Genomic DNA, 13,601 nt, shown 5'->3' with positions numbered 1-13,601 from the left:
CACCCCCGGCTCTGAGTTCGAAACGAGGACATATCCGCCTATCTACGGCAATCCGATAAACGCCAAAAAGACATCGTACGTCGCCTCCAACAGCTCCCTCTCCTCCCGAGTGTGTGTCCCATTGAACACCGGATCCGGGTTCGCACTGTTGGCCGCATCTCCACCAGGAAAGACATTCTGGCTCACATCATGCACTTCCGGCGTAGCCGGCAAAGTCCCATCAACGAAATACTCCCGGATCGCCTGGACAAGACCCAACGACCCGAGACTTATCGTTGTATGCCCAGGTCCTCGCCTCGTAACTAACTGCGAAGATGACGGAAGCCACTCGTGCAGTCTTTTCGCGGAGGAGACGGGCGTTGTGGGGTCATGCAGGGCGTTCACGATCAGGATGGATGTATGCTGTGCAGAGAGGATATTGTTCGTTTCCCCAGTTATGAGCTTCCCTGCCCCGATATTCGGCACCTGTGGTCTTGTATTCGGAAAATTCCGACAGAATGATAACGTCGACAGATCAGCGTTCAGCCACGGCGTCTCTTCCGATAAGGAGATATCAAGAATGAGTTTCCCAACTTCGCGAAGACTCGTCTGATTCGATGGCGCGTTATCCGTACACTGAATCGGCCACCCCGCTAACGACCCCGTTGCAGGCGCGCTCTCATTCGTTACAGAGGCCGTCGTCGCCCCAGTGAGAAGCGTAGCGAAGGGTCCTGAGTCCCCGGTCTCGAGTGCGCGGACGGCAGATGTAACGATCGGCCATGTCGGGGGGAGCTTGAGGTACGAGTACATGAAGAAGCTGAAGATTCCAGCTGTGATGGACCAGGTTCCGTCGGGGGCCGAGATGGGGTTGTGGTAGAGGGATTCGTGGAGGTTTGCGAGGCGGGTTGTGATGCTAAGGTTCGCTGAGTGATTTCCTGGTGAGAGACTCAGAGCGCAAGCATCCGGACCAGCGTCAGTGCACATCCTGTCGAAATCTGCTATCGCGTCGCGGACGTATAGCTCGTCATGCGGGAGCTGGCGTGTATATTGCTCAGAATTGGCCTCGGCATCGAAGACACCATCTAGGACAATCCTCCCAACTCGCTCGGGGAACGTCTGGATGAATTCCGCGCCATAAATCGTCCCATATGACAGGCCCCAGTAGTTCAATCTGGCATTCTCCGTCCCTTCAATCGCATCAACGATAGCAGCCATATCGCGAACGACATACGCCGCGCTCGACGTATAAAGCGCGGAGGAATTATACTCCGCGCACTCCTGCGCTAGCTCTCCAACGGCGCTATCATACTCCTCCAACCTCTCATAAAACTCAGGTATATAGCTCTCGTTGCGGAACTGGCTATACTCAATCTCCGCCGCAAGCGGGAGACTCGCCGACCCTCTGCTCTCTTCCCCGACCGTGTCGAAACACCGCAGGAGTGGCTCTGCGGACCCGACACCGCGCGGATCCCAGGATATTACATCGTAGAACCCGCCTGTAATCGTCGAAACGCCCTCGCCTGCGCCGTTGAGCAGGAAGTCGATTCCCGAGGACCCGGGGCCGCCGGGGTTCGTGAGGAGGGGGCCTTTGCGTTCGGATGGTGGGACTGTGGCGTTGAGGCGGGCGAGGGGGATGGACGCGGACTGTCCGTTGTTTGGGGCGGCGTATTCGAGGGGGACGGGTAGAGTTGTGCAGTCGAAGGTGGGATTCGAGGGGCACGGGGTCCAGTGGAGTGTGCCGAGCGCTTTGCCCGAGTATATGAACAAAGCCAACAAGGCGGAAACGGAGGGACCAGCGCTCATGGTGGTCATGGCTGGTCTGTGTAAGGCTAGAGCTCGACGGAGTCCCCGGAGTTATATACCATCAAGGAAAGGCAAGCCAGGACGCGGCACCGCCGGGTGCTAGAAGTGCCGACAGTAGCGGCCGGAAATAAGTGGACCGAAGAAGGAGTAGATACTCCGGAGTAAATGCAGGCACAACACACCGCGGCAGAAGATACCGACAATCTGATAGGTAAAATCGAGGGGATCGGCGTTCGTCATGACGATCACTGCTCGCTCGGCTCGGAGTCCGGGCAAGCTCTTCCATCCAGTTTGACGGAGCAATTTCACCCTATGTGGGATAGTCCGTGGCACGGAAGCTGTAGCATCGCTTCCATGGAATTATTGAATACAGCAGGATCGGTTCCCTCGAATAGCGATCCTCAATGACTCAATGGATCAGTGTAGCGAGGCTAGGAGGCATACACCCCAGTTCGGATTCATGGCTCCGTGAGATTGATAAGATGCATGAATCTTATCAATCAGTTCGCGTGTACCGTGCTCCATAAAGCTGTCCACGGTTGTCCGACATCGAATTCGGTTCGATTCTTTAGGGCTCGCTGCGTAATGCGTGGGTCCTCCGTTCCCCGTTTTCGCATAACCTTCCAGGCAAGGGTTCGCCGAGTGTCGATCATGCAAGATTCTGCACAACTCTATTCATCCTGTCTGTTATGACATCATATATGGACATTCCTGGGGCGTATACTGCGCTGGTGTTTCAAGTCGATCGCCTGTGTGTCTCGTCGTGTGATGTGCTTGCTGCTCAAAGTGACGGTGGTATATCTAACAGTGTCCTGACTGACCCCGGCTACGGGTGGCAGACGGCCTCGAGCACCTAGTTTGAGCGAGGAAAGTCGAAAATGAGGCATCGAGTAGTTTCCAGCAAGTTGTTTATTACATATCGAGGAGTCAGAATCAGAGAGGGGACCGAACGATAGACAATACCAGTTGTACAACAGCAATGGAATAGTATTCATTGTAGTGTCGAATCGGAGGGCGTGTAGATAGCACAAGGCGAAGCAAGAGATGTCTCAAGGAAGACCCGAATATAAAGGCTTATCGTATTGTCAAGCTAACGCACAAAGATTGACGGACACCGCAGACGTTGCTCCTTCGGTCGCAAGCAAAACATGAGACATTCGGCATCAGGGATAGCTATGGCACATGGTCCAAGTAAGTAGCATCTCCAGTTATACAAAGCACTCACTATACAAAGTCCTCAGCTCATCATCATCCAAGCGCTCCTTCTCGTCGCACGAATCATACTAATTCCCCTCCTGAGTTGCCTCTAAGAGAGGTTCTATCATTGCTGCATCGAACTAAAGGGTCGTCCAGGAAAAGGCGAGACTCCGAAGGTGCAACAATGCGATTGGATAGGACGAGGTTGGTGGTAGGTGAGAGTGAAGCAGATTGAAATAGGCGAGACGAAGAATAGCAATACAGTACTGAGCGACACAGTGGAAGGGACAAGGGTAAGGAGAGCCGGTGGTGAGAAACAGAAGAAGAAAACCAGGTAGCAAATTTTTTACGGCTCCATTTGCCCTTCTTCCCAGAGGGATGAATGCCACAATGGATGGATGAAGCTGCCGGTATCTCAATAGAGAAGATGTGCTTGAAGGCCTGCATGCACGTCCAGGTGCGCCAAGCAGCCAATGATACGGTGAGGCGACGGCAACTTCGCGTCAAGTGAGCAGCGCATCAAGTTGCCCTAGTAAAAGCAGGGAAATTACCGCGTCCACGTCTTGTTGTCGTGTAACGCGCCTGATTTTTCTGCCTGTTACCACAGGCTCCGACACGAGACGCGTCAGAGGCTGGCCAGTCGGGCTATGAGAAGAAATGTAGCAATATGGACGGCAGTCCACGGACCTGCGGAATCGAATGGCGGATGAAATGATATCTTCGAGCCTCTACGAGACTGATGAGTGTGGAAGCGAGGTAAATGTCCAGGATATGCGAGGGATGACCACATTCAAAGGGATCGCGATCCTGTTCGGTGTCAGGTATTGGAGTCTCCAAGAAAACAACCATCCACCAAGTGCCCTAGATTGGCTAGACGAGCAGCGCGAAAATCTAGCGAAAATCCTAACCCTAAGAGCGTTTTGCATCTCGTTAGCAGCACTAGAAGGAGTCTCAAATGGTGCCAAAGCAATCATCTAACATTATGCGTCCGAGCCCCGTAGAAGACCCCTCCCCACCAAGGCAGTGCAGGAGATCGAAGCAAAACCCCATGCGTTTATCTCATCCTTATTGTCATCTTCCAAAAGCGCTTCACAACAAGGCGACCAAAGCTTGAGCACCGCTCTCTGAGCAGGAAATGATTGCTTGCCCAGAGTTATCTTGACATCGGGCGGTACCAATGTGTGGATATGGCGTAGGAGCATTCGCTGGAGAGACTTAGGCATAGACAAGGAGAGTATCGTGAGGCATGTTTCAGGGGGGATGAACGTAAACGTGGAGGCACCCAACTGTTCAACCTCCTGGAGGAGCTTCGCCCCGTGAGCTGCCGCGTACGAAACACAATGTAGGACGGCAGGAGCACAGCACATAGTGCCCAATGTGCCCTGGGGATGCAGATTCTCATGGACTCGTTGAGAGAGAATGCACGGTCCCGGTCAACCCATGCGGACGGCGATCCCTCTTGCTCTTTACCCCGACGGATTATCTCGCCCTTGTACGTTGCAAGTGCGTCGGGCTTGGACGCCATGAGGTTTTTCAGAGGAAGCTTGACGAGCTCCACGCTCCCTCTTTTGCACGCCCACTCCAGCGGGTACCGAGCATGTTGACCGGCATATTCGTGAGGAGGATCTGGTGCACGATGGCAAGATTTACGTCGTCGATTGCCCGGGTCGCCGCGAGTAGGCCTTGCCGGCAGAATCCGTACTGATCCAATTGATTGATGCCATCTAGCTCAAGCAGGATGTTCTGGGCAATATTGTCGGTGTGGTGATGGATAGCGAGCCTGCAAGCATTCAAGATTCTGTCGTGAAACACTTGTGGTGAGCGACGTAGCTCGTCTCTGAGGGACCAATATGCGTTCCAGTCGCCGTTGATGGCGGCGGTTGATAAGAGGTCTTCTATGGCGACAGTCGGCTCTGCTTCCTGTTGGGAAAGGGCGATGGGAGATGATGAACTGGGAACTCCCCGGAATAATGGTGGGCTTGACATCCATCCTGTGAGAATGATTGTTTGGTAAACTTGTTGTTTTGCTGTAGTGGGGCGCGTGTTAAATCCGGGGTTGCTGAAAAGAAGACCCGGAGCGACTACAGAGATGGGGATCTTCAAAGCTGCCCCAGGTGGTGGTTCACAACAGGTTTTCTAGGCGTTCGCAGACAGAATAGCCGAGGACAGAGAGGTAGAGTCAGTGTCGGGAGTAACAATACTAGCAAAAAACACGATAGGGTGAGGACGGGAGGTTGTAGATATGAGCAAGTTGATGGTAAGTCGTGCCTTCCCAGAGGAATGCAGGAGCGTCTTAATCCATGATGAGAAGTGAAGATTCTATTCCAAGTGCTAAAACCCAGTCTGCTCTGTGTGCACTGTAAACGTGCAGACAAGGGTCTTAAGAGACCCTTCAACCCTGGCACACCCGCCGACAACCCAGAACCCTGAAAGTAGGACTACTTTCAGCCCCACTCATCTTTCCCTCTGCCGGATTCTCAGACTGAATTGTTTCCTTCTCAACTTCCCGCAGCAAAAGTTCCCTCATAATCCCAAGTGACCCTAGAGCCTGCGCACGGTTCTTCGTTGCAGCGGCGCAATCACTGCTGCTTAGCCACATCTCCTCAATGCCCAGACAAATCCTTTCCCAATCGACATCGCGATCCAGCGCATCCTGTTGCATCTCAAACTTCAAATGTCCATTGGACCGAGAAATCCAGTATGCATCCGGCAGTCTCCACTGAAACGCTGTCAACATGTTTCGGGTGTCTCGGACTGCCTCACGCCGGTCGGTGCGTGACATTCTGACTATCTCCACAATCATTATGGCGAGTTCGATTGGAATGTCGACGTGAGCCAGGTGTGTTGTGGTTGTCGCGAGTAACTCAGTTTGCCGGGGAGGCCGCACGATTTTGCTGGCCAGCTCGTGCATGCCAGGGAGACCCAGCCGGCCTGAATCCTCATGTACAGTTGGGCGATATCCCACAAGGACCGCGGCGTCATGTTTCAACGGCACAAAGGGAAGGATGGGGTCCTGCGGGTTGACCACCGCGTTGACGGTATCTCGACTACGATTGTCAGAAGCTGCCCTCCACGAGCCATCAGCGTACCAACATCCGAAGCGGTCTATATTCGAAAGCCAGAAAGCCTGCGTTATGTCTATAAAAGTCTCCCAGTGTCTCTGGACGACCTCGTGGCCGATGATTCGATCCAGGAATTCCCAGCAGTCGACATGCACAGCATATGATACCGGACATTGCTTCCAGTTGGGTTGCATTTCCTCTGTATACAGGATGTACGCTGTGTTTATCGAGGCAGGCCACCATCTGCGCTTCCCATTCGGGTTTTGGAACCGGGCCTTCAATGTCCACCCTGAAACACCAAGAGTGCTCGGACTGCCAATCTGTGATACGGAGAGCTGGTGGGTCTTTGGATCCTTGGTGACTATCATCGGTAAATAGAGGATTCATACACGGAGGGCGAGGAGCAGCTCCCACCTATGCGAAAAAAGAAAGTCGACTCTGTGCTGTATCGGACCCAGGGGTACTCCTTCTGCTTGATCTTTGCCGCAGGGATGACGGAGCCGTCTGGTAGCGTTGTCTCCTGGAAGGCATTGCGACGAGCTCCCGTGCAGCACACACCGATCCGCGCGCCACAGATTATACAGACAAGGGAGTGCTTGCTCTTGACGGTGACCTTGCCGACGGGGAGATTGGTATTGCGGTGAATGCCCATTTTCCCGGCGTTGCAAATCCCTTTTACAAACTGTGAGTCTTACTTACCTTGCAAGTCTGTTTTTATATCGTCGAGCCAGCGTCTTGCGTGTCAAATGACGCTGGTCAACGGAAATCGACTGCGCAACTTTATCCTAGGGCAGCAACCCTGTCGAGCTAGGTTCCACCAAGGGATGGTTTATTATGTCGTCAGAGCAGGACGAAACGGAAATGGTCTCCGATATGCTCTCCAACCCGGGAATTAGCTTTGCCTCGACGTCGGTATGATGGTACCTCCTGACGGAGGTTGATCTGGATTCTCACAACGCTAAGGTTTGTCAGGCCAGAACGCAAACGCGCAAGCCAACAACATGATTACGTGGAACACGAAGACACAAAGGCCTACCTGAAACCATATGTGCTCATACTGTTTCCAGCTCAATCTCCCTTATAAACCCCATATCGAAACCGACTCGCCGGATGATCATCCCTCACCCCCCTTTGCCCGCTGCCGTAAACCCTCTCCCTCATCGTTCCACTCTCCCCTTTCGGAGCATAAACTCCCCTCCTCCTCAGCTCCGGAACCAGCAACTCAACCACATCCTCAAATGTCCCGGGCGTCCACACGTACCCAATATTGAACCCATCGAGATCCGCGACCCGGATCCACTCTTCCATGATGTCGGCTACCTTTTGTGCTGTCCCGACGGCAACGGGCCCGTTTCCGCCGATGGAGACTGCTTTGCCGATGTTGCGCGGTGTCCAGCGGGGCACGTCGGCGCCGTGGTAGGACAATGTGTTGATGGATGAGTGGACGCGCGCGTCGATGTGGATGTCCGAGGGGGTGATCTCGACGTCGAGGGGGAATTTACTCAAGTCGACGCCTATCATAGGGCCAGGTTATCTTTCTGCCGGGGCATTGGCATTCAGAGCAAGAGGGGACGTAGTTACCTATATTCGACGAATAAAACGCCAACCCGCCCTCGGCACTTGCAAACTTCAACGCCTCGCCATACTTGGCCCTCGCCTCCTCCTCCGTCCTCCCCAAAATGGGTGTGAATATCGCAAACACTTTCAACGACGCCGGATCCCGTCCATTCTTCGCAGCCGCTTCTCTTATGGCCTTTACCCGCGGCGCAAGGATATGCGGGCTCGGAGCCGACACAAAGATCCCCTCTGCGTGTTTCGCGCCAAAGGCGATTCCAGCGGGCGATGTACCGGCCTGGAAGAGGAAGGGCGTGCGCTGCGGCGATGGGTCGAGGATATGCGGAGCATCGAGGGTGAAGTTTTCACTGTTGTGGTGGACTGTTCGTATTTGCGTGGGGTCGGTGTAGACGCCAGAGATGGGGTCTTCGACAAGGGCGGTTGGGGACCAGGAGGATTCCCACAGTCTATGTAGGTAGACCTTCCGTTAGCACCCGTACATCATCCAGTGAAGATTAGATGTGTGGGTCGGTTGACTTGCTTGTACAAAACAGTCAGATACTCATCCGCAATCTCATACCGCTTATCGTGCTCGACAAGGGGTAGTCCAACTGCCCTCGACGCGCTCGCCTTCCACGAGGTCACGATGTTCCACCCGAACCGCCCACCTGTAAGATGGTCGAGAGTAGAGAACCGCTTCGCGACGACATACGGCGCCTCGTAGGACGTAGATGTTGTGATTGCGAACCCCAGGTTCTTCGTCACGGCGGCCATTGCCGTAACGGGCTGTTCGAGTTAGCACCCACCCACTATCCCCAGGTTCAATCAATCCCCACAGCTATAGCTAGCTATAGCTCACCCGGCGAAAGCGCGATTGATAGAAAGGAAAATCCAACGTACAATACTCGGGTCCCCCATGGGCCACTGCACGCCCTCGCGAACCGCCGTGTCCCCATTCCCCCGATACGTATCATGGAGGCCGAACGAGTCGGCCAGAAACAGCGCGGTGAAGTCGCCCTTTTCGAGGAGTTGCGCGAGATGCGTCCAGTATGCCAGGTCCCGCCGTTTCGTTGCGGACCGGTCGTCTGGATGTCGCCATTGCCCGAAGGACAGGTGGCCGACGGTGAACATGTCGAAGCCGTTGAGGATGATGCGTTTTTTGCCCGCTGAGGGTGAGGGGGGTGCGGGGTTTTGCTCTGGTGCCATGGCTGGTCGGTTCTCTGGAAGATGGAGCTTACGGTCGAAATAGCTGAGAGGAATTGGGGAGTAGCCTTCGGTGTTTCAAAGTTGCTCCTATAATGGCCGACTCAAACCTGGGATCGATTCAGACGCAGTCGCTTTGATTAAGAGTGCAAAGTGGGATGTAAGGATTATTTGGAGACGTTCGATCTTTTCGTAGGAGGGCATTTGCTCGCGCTGTATGCTCTCCAAATGACGACATTCATCCAGCCCGTAACTGGGCCTCCAGGGATCTCAACGACCAAGAAGATTTCAATCACGAATAATGATCTGCTGCACCATGCTCCGATAGTCGGCCGCTCGGGATATGTTCCCACGCATTGAAACGGGGTATGACAACTAACATGACTCGCGCTCCTAGACATGCCTACGCCTATACCAGGTTCCGGCAGGGATAAGCTCAGAGGCAAGAGTTGGACAAGTCTTATCTGATTATCACCACTGCTAGAAAATGCACAAATTATAGCCGCCATGTCGCCTTCCACACGCCTATCATGTCAGATCCCGTGTAGCCGCCGCTAAACATATTGTCGAAGCACACCAGATCTTCTCCACTTGATGCCACACACAACGCCTCCAACATCTCCTCCTAGACACCGTCGCCCCTCGACTGCGGCCCCCCCTTTTGGGCGTTAGCGGCCGTCGTTGAAACCTCCTCCACCCCAGTATCAGATAAATCACCATCAGAACTAGAAGCCATCGCACTAGCAGCAGCAGCAGCAGCATCAAGCTCCTTCTGCCGATTCACAAAATACCTCAACACAAAAATCATTGCAAACTGCAGCGCGCTCACGCCACACATGATACTATATCCCATCGTGAATTTCGGGGCGTATTTTCCCGTGTCGAGGATGACGACTACACACATATTAGCACATCTATCCGCGTCTTGCATCAAGGGAATTAGTTTGGGAATAGGTCGGGGTGTGTAGCGTACCAGGAACCCAGGCAACAAACGCCTGCCCAAACGTCTGCGCGACGCCAATGACGATTGCGCGCTCTTCGGCGTCTTTGTGGCAGATTTCGCTGGCCCAGGCCTGTCGGATACATCATTAGTATTCAGGATGACTACGCGAGTCTGGAACGGGGTTGGTTGGTTGCGTACGTAGAGAACAGGCCAATACCCCCACGACGCCGCATTGAGCATGTACCCCAGAAACGTCGCGCCGTAGTTTGGGCCGACGGCGAGGATGATCATTCCGATGAGATTGATTATCTGTATCCATCGGATTAATCTTTGTTGAACCCGAGGACTCGCGGTTAGGAACAGGAGGTGAAATGGGATCAACGTACAGCAGGAACACACAAGAGCTGCCATCTCTTTCCACCAAGCCCATCAGACAACCACGAGTACAACAGCGTTGTGACAAGACCGCAGGCTTGTGCTGCGGTTGGAAAAAGGTTGATCTGGTAGACGGTGAAGCGGTCGAGACTCTTCAGCCAGACGGCAAAGTAGTTTAGGGGCTGCGTGGCGACGCAGTGGAAGCTACACGACGCAAATCAGCATCACTCCCAACCCCAAACCAGTCCCTCAGTAAACCAGGACTGAGAGCGGCGGCCAGAAACTCACATCAACGCCGCAATCATACAATACATCCTCCACGTCGAAAAGATCCCCTTGACCTTCTGCACAGTCAAGCGCGCCGGCGGCCGCCGATCAATCTCCTCCATGCGCGCCCGCGCATGCTCGAGCTTGTCCGGCGAAAGCCACCGCGCCTTGCAGTTGTACGGATTGTCGGGGACAGCAAAGTACCCGTACATGGCCGCCGGAACGGATATCACCCCGCAGAAGATAAACAGCCACCTCCACCCGGGGAGGCCCAGGTGCCCGTCCATCCCGCTGTAGATGCCGGCCTGCAGGTAGCCGCTGAACATGCTTGCGGCGTAGCTGGCCGAGTAGAAGATTGCGATGCGTTTGGAGAGTTCTGGCACGTTCCAAGGTAATTAGATATCGGAGTGGGGGTATAGTGAAAGTTGGGGGCTCACCTCGGGGCGTGTACCAGCTCCCCATGATTGTTAGGACGCCGACGGCAAAGGGGGACTCGAGCATGCCGATGATGAAGCGCAGGGCGAAGACGGTTTTGACGTTCTTGACGGATGCGAAGCAGAAGGTGACGATTGACCAGAGGAGTTCGACGGTGGGGATGTAGTAGGACGGGCGGACTGGACGAGTCAATCAAGAGGTCAAGTTCAATTGAGCAGACAGACAGTATATGGTGACGCACCTCGTGTGAGCAGAAACTGCGACGGAATCTGCCCAATAAGATATCCACATGTAAAGAACGTCGCGAGAAGATTATACTGATTGCCATGGAAATTCAGATCCTCCTTCATCCCCGAGACGTACGCATTGGTGATGTTGCCCGAGTCAAGCAGGCGCACGAAGTAGCCGTATGTTGCCCAGCTCCTACAGCATATTTATTAGTCGCTATCCAGATACGCAAAAGAAAGCGAGCTTACATGATAAAAATATCCAAAGTGCGCACCAGTTTCTTCTCCTCCTTGGAGCGATACCCGCCATCCCAGATGACCGCCTCGATGCGCTCCCAGCGGGTCTTTGGGGCTGGTGGCTCGCCGTTGAGAGGCGCGACCTGCGTCTCGGTCGGCGCTTTTGTGTCCATTGCCAGGCAGAGTGGACAAAAAAAAATCGAAGCTCACACCTAAGAGCCGATGAAGCGACCTCGAGTTTTTACTTGCGACAAGGGTCTGAGGATTTTATCCTCTGTCGGCCCAGACCCGTCGGAAAAAAATCCTGACAAGCTCCGATAGCGCAGTGGGGTTTGCGAGGTGCCCCGCCATGGAGTCAATCTTCACCACCTGCACGCCATCAAAGCACGAGCTGCCCAGTTTCAAGGCCTATAGCTGTCTTTCTCAGAAAGGTGGAAGAAATGCTCAAGAGGAGTTGTGAACGCTCTGCGTGGTGGCTCGGAGGTGAAAACGCAATGATCGAGCCTGATAATATATTTTTAGCGATTGATAGTTGTAGAAACAACCACCTTTGACTATGAATCCTTCTCGGATAGTAGACCATGACCCTTAGGATAAGAACTGCTATATAATCATGTGGCCATTAGAGTGAGCATTGTGGGAGAATGCGTGAGGGAATCGGCAGTGACATCTACATGTACCCTCAAACTCTATGAGAGCTCTTCACATCTGATTATCGAGGCTACTACATAGTATGATAGGCAAGCAAGTCTAATGACCATAATTCAACTTTCTCGTTACTTTGACTTTCTCTCTCTCTGCTTACAACGCCAATTGTTTGGTAAGTGGGAGATGAATACTGCCCCGGCCATCCTGAATATTCCCATGTAAATCCCACAGCCCTCCTTCACGTTCTATTGACGCCAGTACCATGATAAACTATGACAAACTGAAAGCCCACCCAATTTCTCCTCTCGTCTCGTTAATCAATCTGCCCTCACATTCACCCGAGCTCGACCCCCTCCCCCCACTCCCAGCCCATGGCACCAGCCCCAATCTGCAGCCTCTCCCGAGTGATTAGCGAGGTACTTGCCCCTCCACTCCTCATCAAACACAATCCAATACATATACCGCTGCAGGGTTGCCACAAAATCCAAAATCACCCTGCGCCTCGCGAGCCCGCTGTTGCAGAACCAGTTGGGATCGACCAGGAGCTCCTCGATGCCCAGGCAGAGCATCGCCCAGTCGACGGGTTTCCCGCTGGCGCGGAGGTCCGCGACTTCGAAGAGGAGGGTCGGGTTGCACCGCTTTATCCAGTAGGAGTCCGGGAGGTGCCAGTGGAAGGCTTCGAGGATGTTGCGCGTATCCTTGGCTCGGGCGAAGGTCGGCGCGTCGGAGTGGTAGATGACGTCGATGATTTCGAGGGCGATATCGAGGGGGAGTCGGGTTGCGATTGGCTGGGTGGGTAGAGGTCGCTGCTGGCGACGCGGACGGGCCTGGTTCCTGCTCGTAGCGGCGCTTTGGGTGGCCTGTCTGATGAGCACGTGGATTTTCGGGATGTGATATGGGCTCCCGGATGTATGGCGCGCATACAGGGGCCACTCAGCCGGGCGATCAGGATTACAGAATACCCCGACCATTTTTATCTTGCGCCGGCCAAAGGCCCCCTGGTCAAGGCACCGGTTTCTCGGGTTGTGCGTCAGTGTTCTTCCCCAGTACGGAGCACGTCCCTCGAAGTTCCAGAGCAGTCTAACGGCGAGGCAGAAGACCTCGAGATTGCGTTCAATTGTCGCGAGGTCGATGGTCCGGGTGAGAAGGAGCCAGCAGTGTGCGTGGATTGCAAAGCCGTAGCGCTTGTCTTTAAAGAGCGCACGCTTGTAGAAGATGTCTGCGGGGTAAAACTCGGTGTTCCAGTCATTGTCATGTTTGGGCCGACCAGAGAGGCGCGCCTTGTTCGGGTCCGTTGGCACCACCGGTGCGTAATCCGGGTGTGCGCCGCGGGCCAGACCAGAAAGGTGTGCTCTCTTTGTCTTTGGCTGGAAGATGACTGGTACAATCGGTTAACAGAGCGGTATGTAGCAAAGGGGTGAGGTGTTGCATACTTGCGCGATACCACTTGGCCCAGCGCGCGGGGTCGTCGCTCAGGTCCGTGGCCTCGACGTCAGACGTCGAGGTGTAGGCACACCGTCCGCGCCTGTTTCTTGTTTTCTGGCCCCAGTCTTCCCGGTCATTATAGTCTGGGTATTTGGATTCGAGGACAGGGCTCCCGCATATCACGCAGACAGGATATGCTGCTCCAGCGGGGTTGACCTTGTGGAACTTCATTGTGAGCGATCGTGT

General features: G+C 54.2%; 6 protein-coding genes across 6 annotated transcripts; all 6 read right to left on the bottom strand.

The window, feature by feature from the left end:
- Nucleotides 1-42: 42 nt before the first annotated feature.
- Nucleotides 43-1,782, bottom strand: BJX68DRAFT_259797 (uncharacterized protein; the record flags this gene model as incomplete). Its single annotated transcript, XM_071043765.1, has 1 exon — nucleotides 43-1,782. The coding sequence occupies one exon, from the start codon at nucleotides 1,780-1,782 to the stop codon at nucleotides 43-45; it is 1,740 nt and encodes a 579-aa protein (XP_070892242.1).
- A 2,730-nt stretch (nucleotides 1,783-4,512) lies between these two features.
- Nucleotides 4,513-4,965, bottom strand: BJX68DRAFT_273346 (uncharacterized protein; the record flags this gene model as incomplete). Its single annotated transcript, XM_071047432.1, has 1 exon — nucleotides 4,513-4,965. One exon carries the CDS (start codon nucleotides 4,963-4,965, stop codon nucleotides 4,513-4,515), a length of 453 nt encoding a protein of 150 aa, XP_070892241.1.
- Nucleotides 4,966-5,371: 406 nt separating this feature from the next.
- BJX68DRAFT_273345 (uncharacterized protein) lies at nucleotides 5,372-6,693 on the bottom strand (the record flags this gene model as incomplete). Its single annotated transcript, XM_071047431.1, has 2 exons — nucleotides 5,372-6,402; nucleotides 6,456-6,693. 2 exons carry the CDS (start codon nucleotides 6,691-6,693, stop codon nucleotides 5,372-5,374), a joined length of 1,269 nt encoding a protein of 422 aa, XP_070892240.1.
- A 416-nt stretch (nucleotides 6,694-7,109) lies between these two features.
- Nucleotides 7,110-8,801, bottom strand: BJX68DRAFT_259796 (luciferase-like domain-containing protein; the record flags this gene model as incomplete). The annotated part of the gene is made up of 4 exons (XM_071043764.1): nucleotides 7,110-7,555; nucleotides 7,623-8,062; nucleotides 8,137-8,381; nucleotides 8,496-8,801. 4 exons carry the CDS (start codon nucleotides 8,799-8,801, stop codon nucleotides 7,110-7,112), a joined length of 1,437 nt encoding a protein of 478 aa, XP_070892239.1.
- A 433-nt stretch (nucleotides 8,802-9,234) lies between these two features.
- On the bottom strand, nucleotides 9,235-11,522 carry BJX68DRAFT_250316 (major facilitator superfamily domain-containing protein). Its single transcript, XM_071042240.1, has 8 exons — nucleotides 11,295-11,522; nucleotides 11,060-11,241; nucleotides 10,821-10,997; nucleotides 10,405-10,759; nucleotides 10,128-10,320; nucleotides 9,940-10,050; nucleotides 9,772-9,871; nucleotides 9,235-9,692 (listed from the first exon to the last, which is right to left on the bottom strand). Exons 1-8 carry the CDS (start codon nucleotides 11,453-11,455, stop codon nucleotides 9,424-9,426), a joined length of 1,548 nt encoding a protein of 515 aa, XP_070892238.1. The 5' UTR covers nucleotides 11,456-11,522; the 3' UTR covers nucleotides 9,235-9,423.
- Nucleotides 11,523-12,247: 725 nt separating this feature from the next.
- On the bottom strand, nucleotides 12,248-13,586 carry BJX68DRAFT_273342 (uncharacterized protein; the record flags this gene model as incomplete). The annotated part of the gene is made up of 2 exons (XM_071047430.1): nucleotides 12,248-13,308; nucleotides 13,364-13,586. The coding sequence occupies 2 exons, from the start codon at nucleotides 13,584-13,586 to the stop codon at nucleotides 12,248-12,250; spliced, it is 1,284 nt and encodes a 427-aa protein (XP_070892237.1).
- Nucleotides 13,587-13,601: the final 15 nt, after the last annotated feature.

The sequence above is a fragment of the Aspergillus pseudodeflectus genome (genome assembly GCF_044049435.1).
Source record: "Aspergillus pseudodeflectus strain CBS 756.74 chromosome Unknown BJX68scaffold_108, whole genome shotgun sequence".
Taxonomy (NCBI): Eukaryota; Fungi; Ascomycota; class Eurotiomycetes; order Eurotiales; family Aspergillaceae; genus Aspergillus; species Aspergillus pseudodeflectus.
Note: the sequence above shows the minus strand (reverse complement) of the source record. Positions and strands in the feature narration are given on the sequence as shown.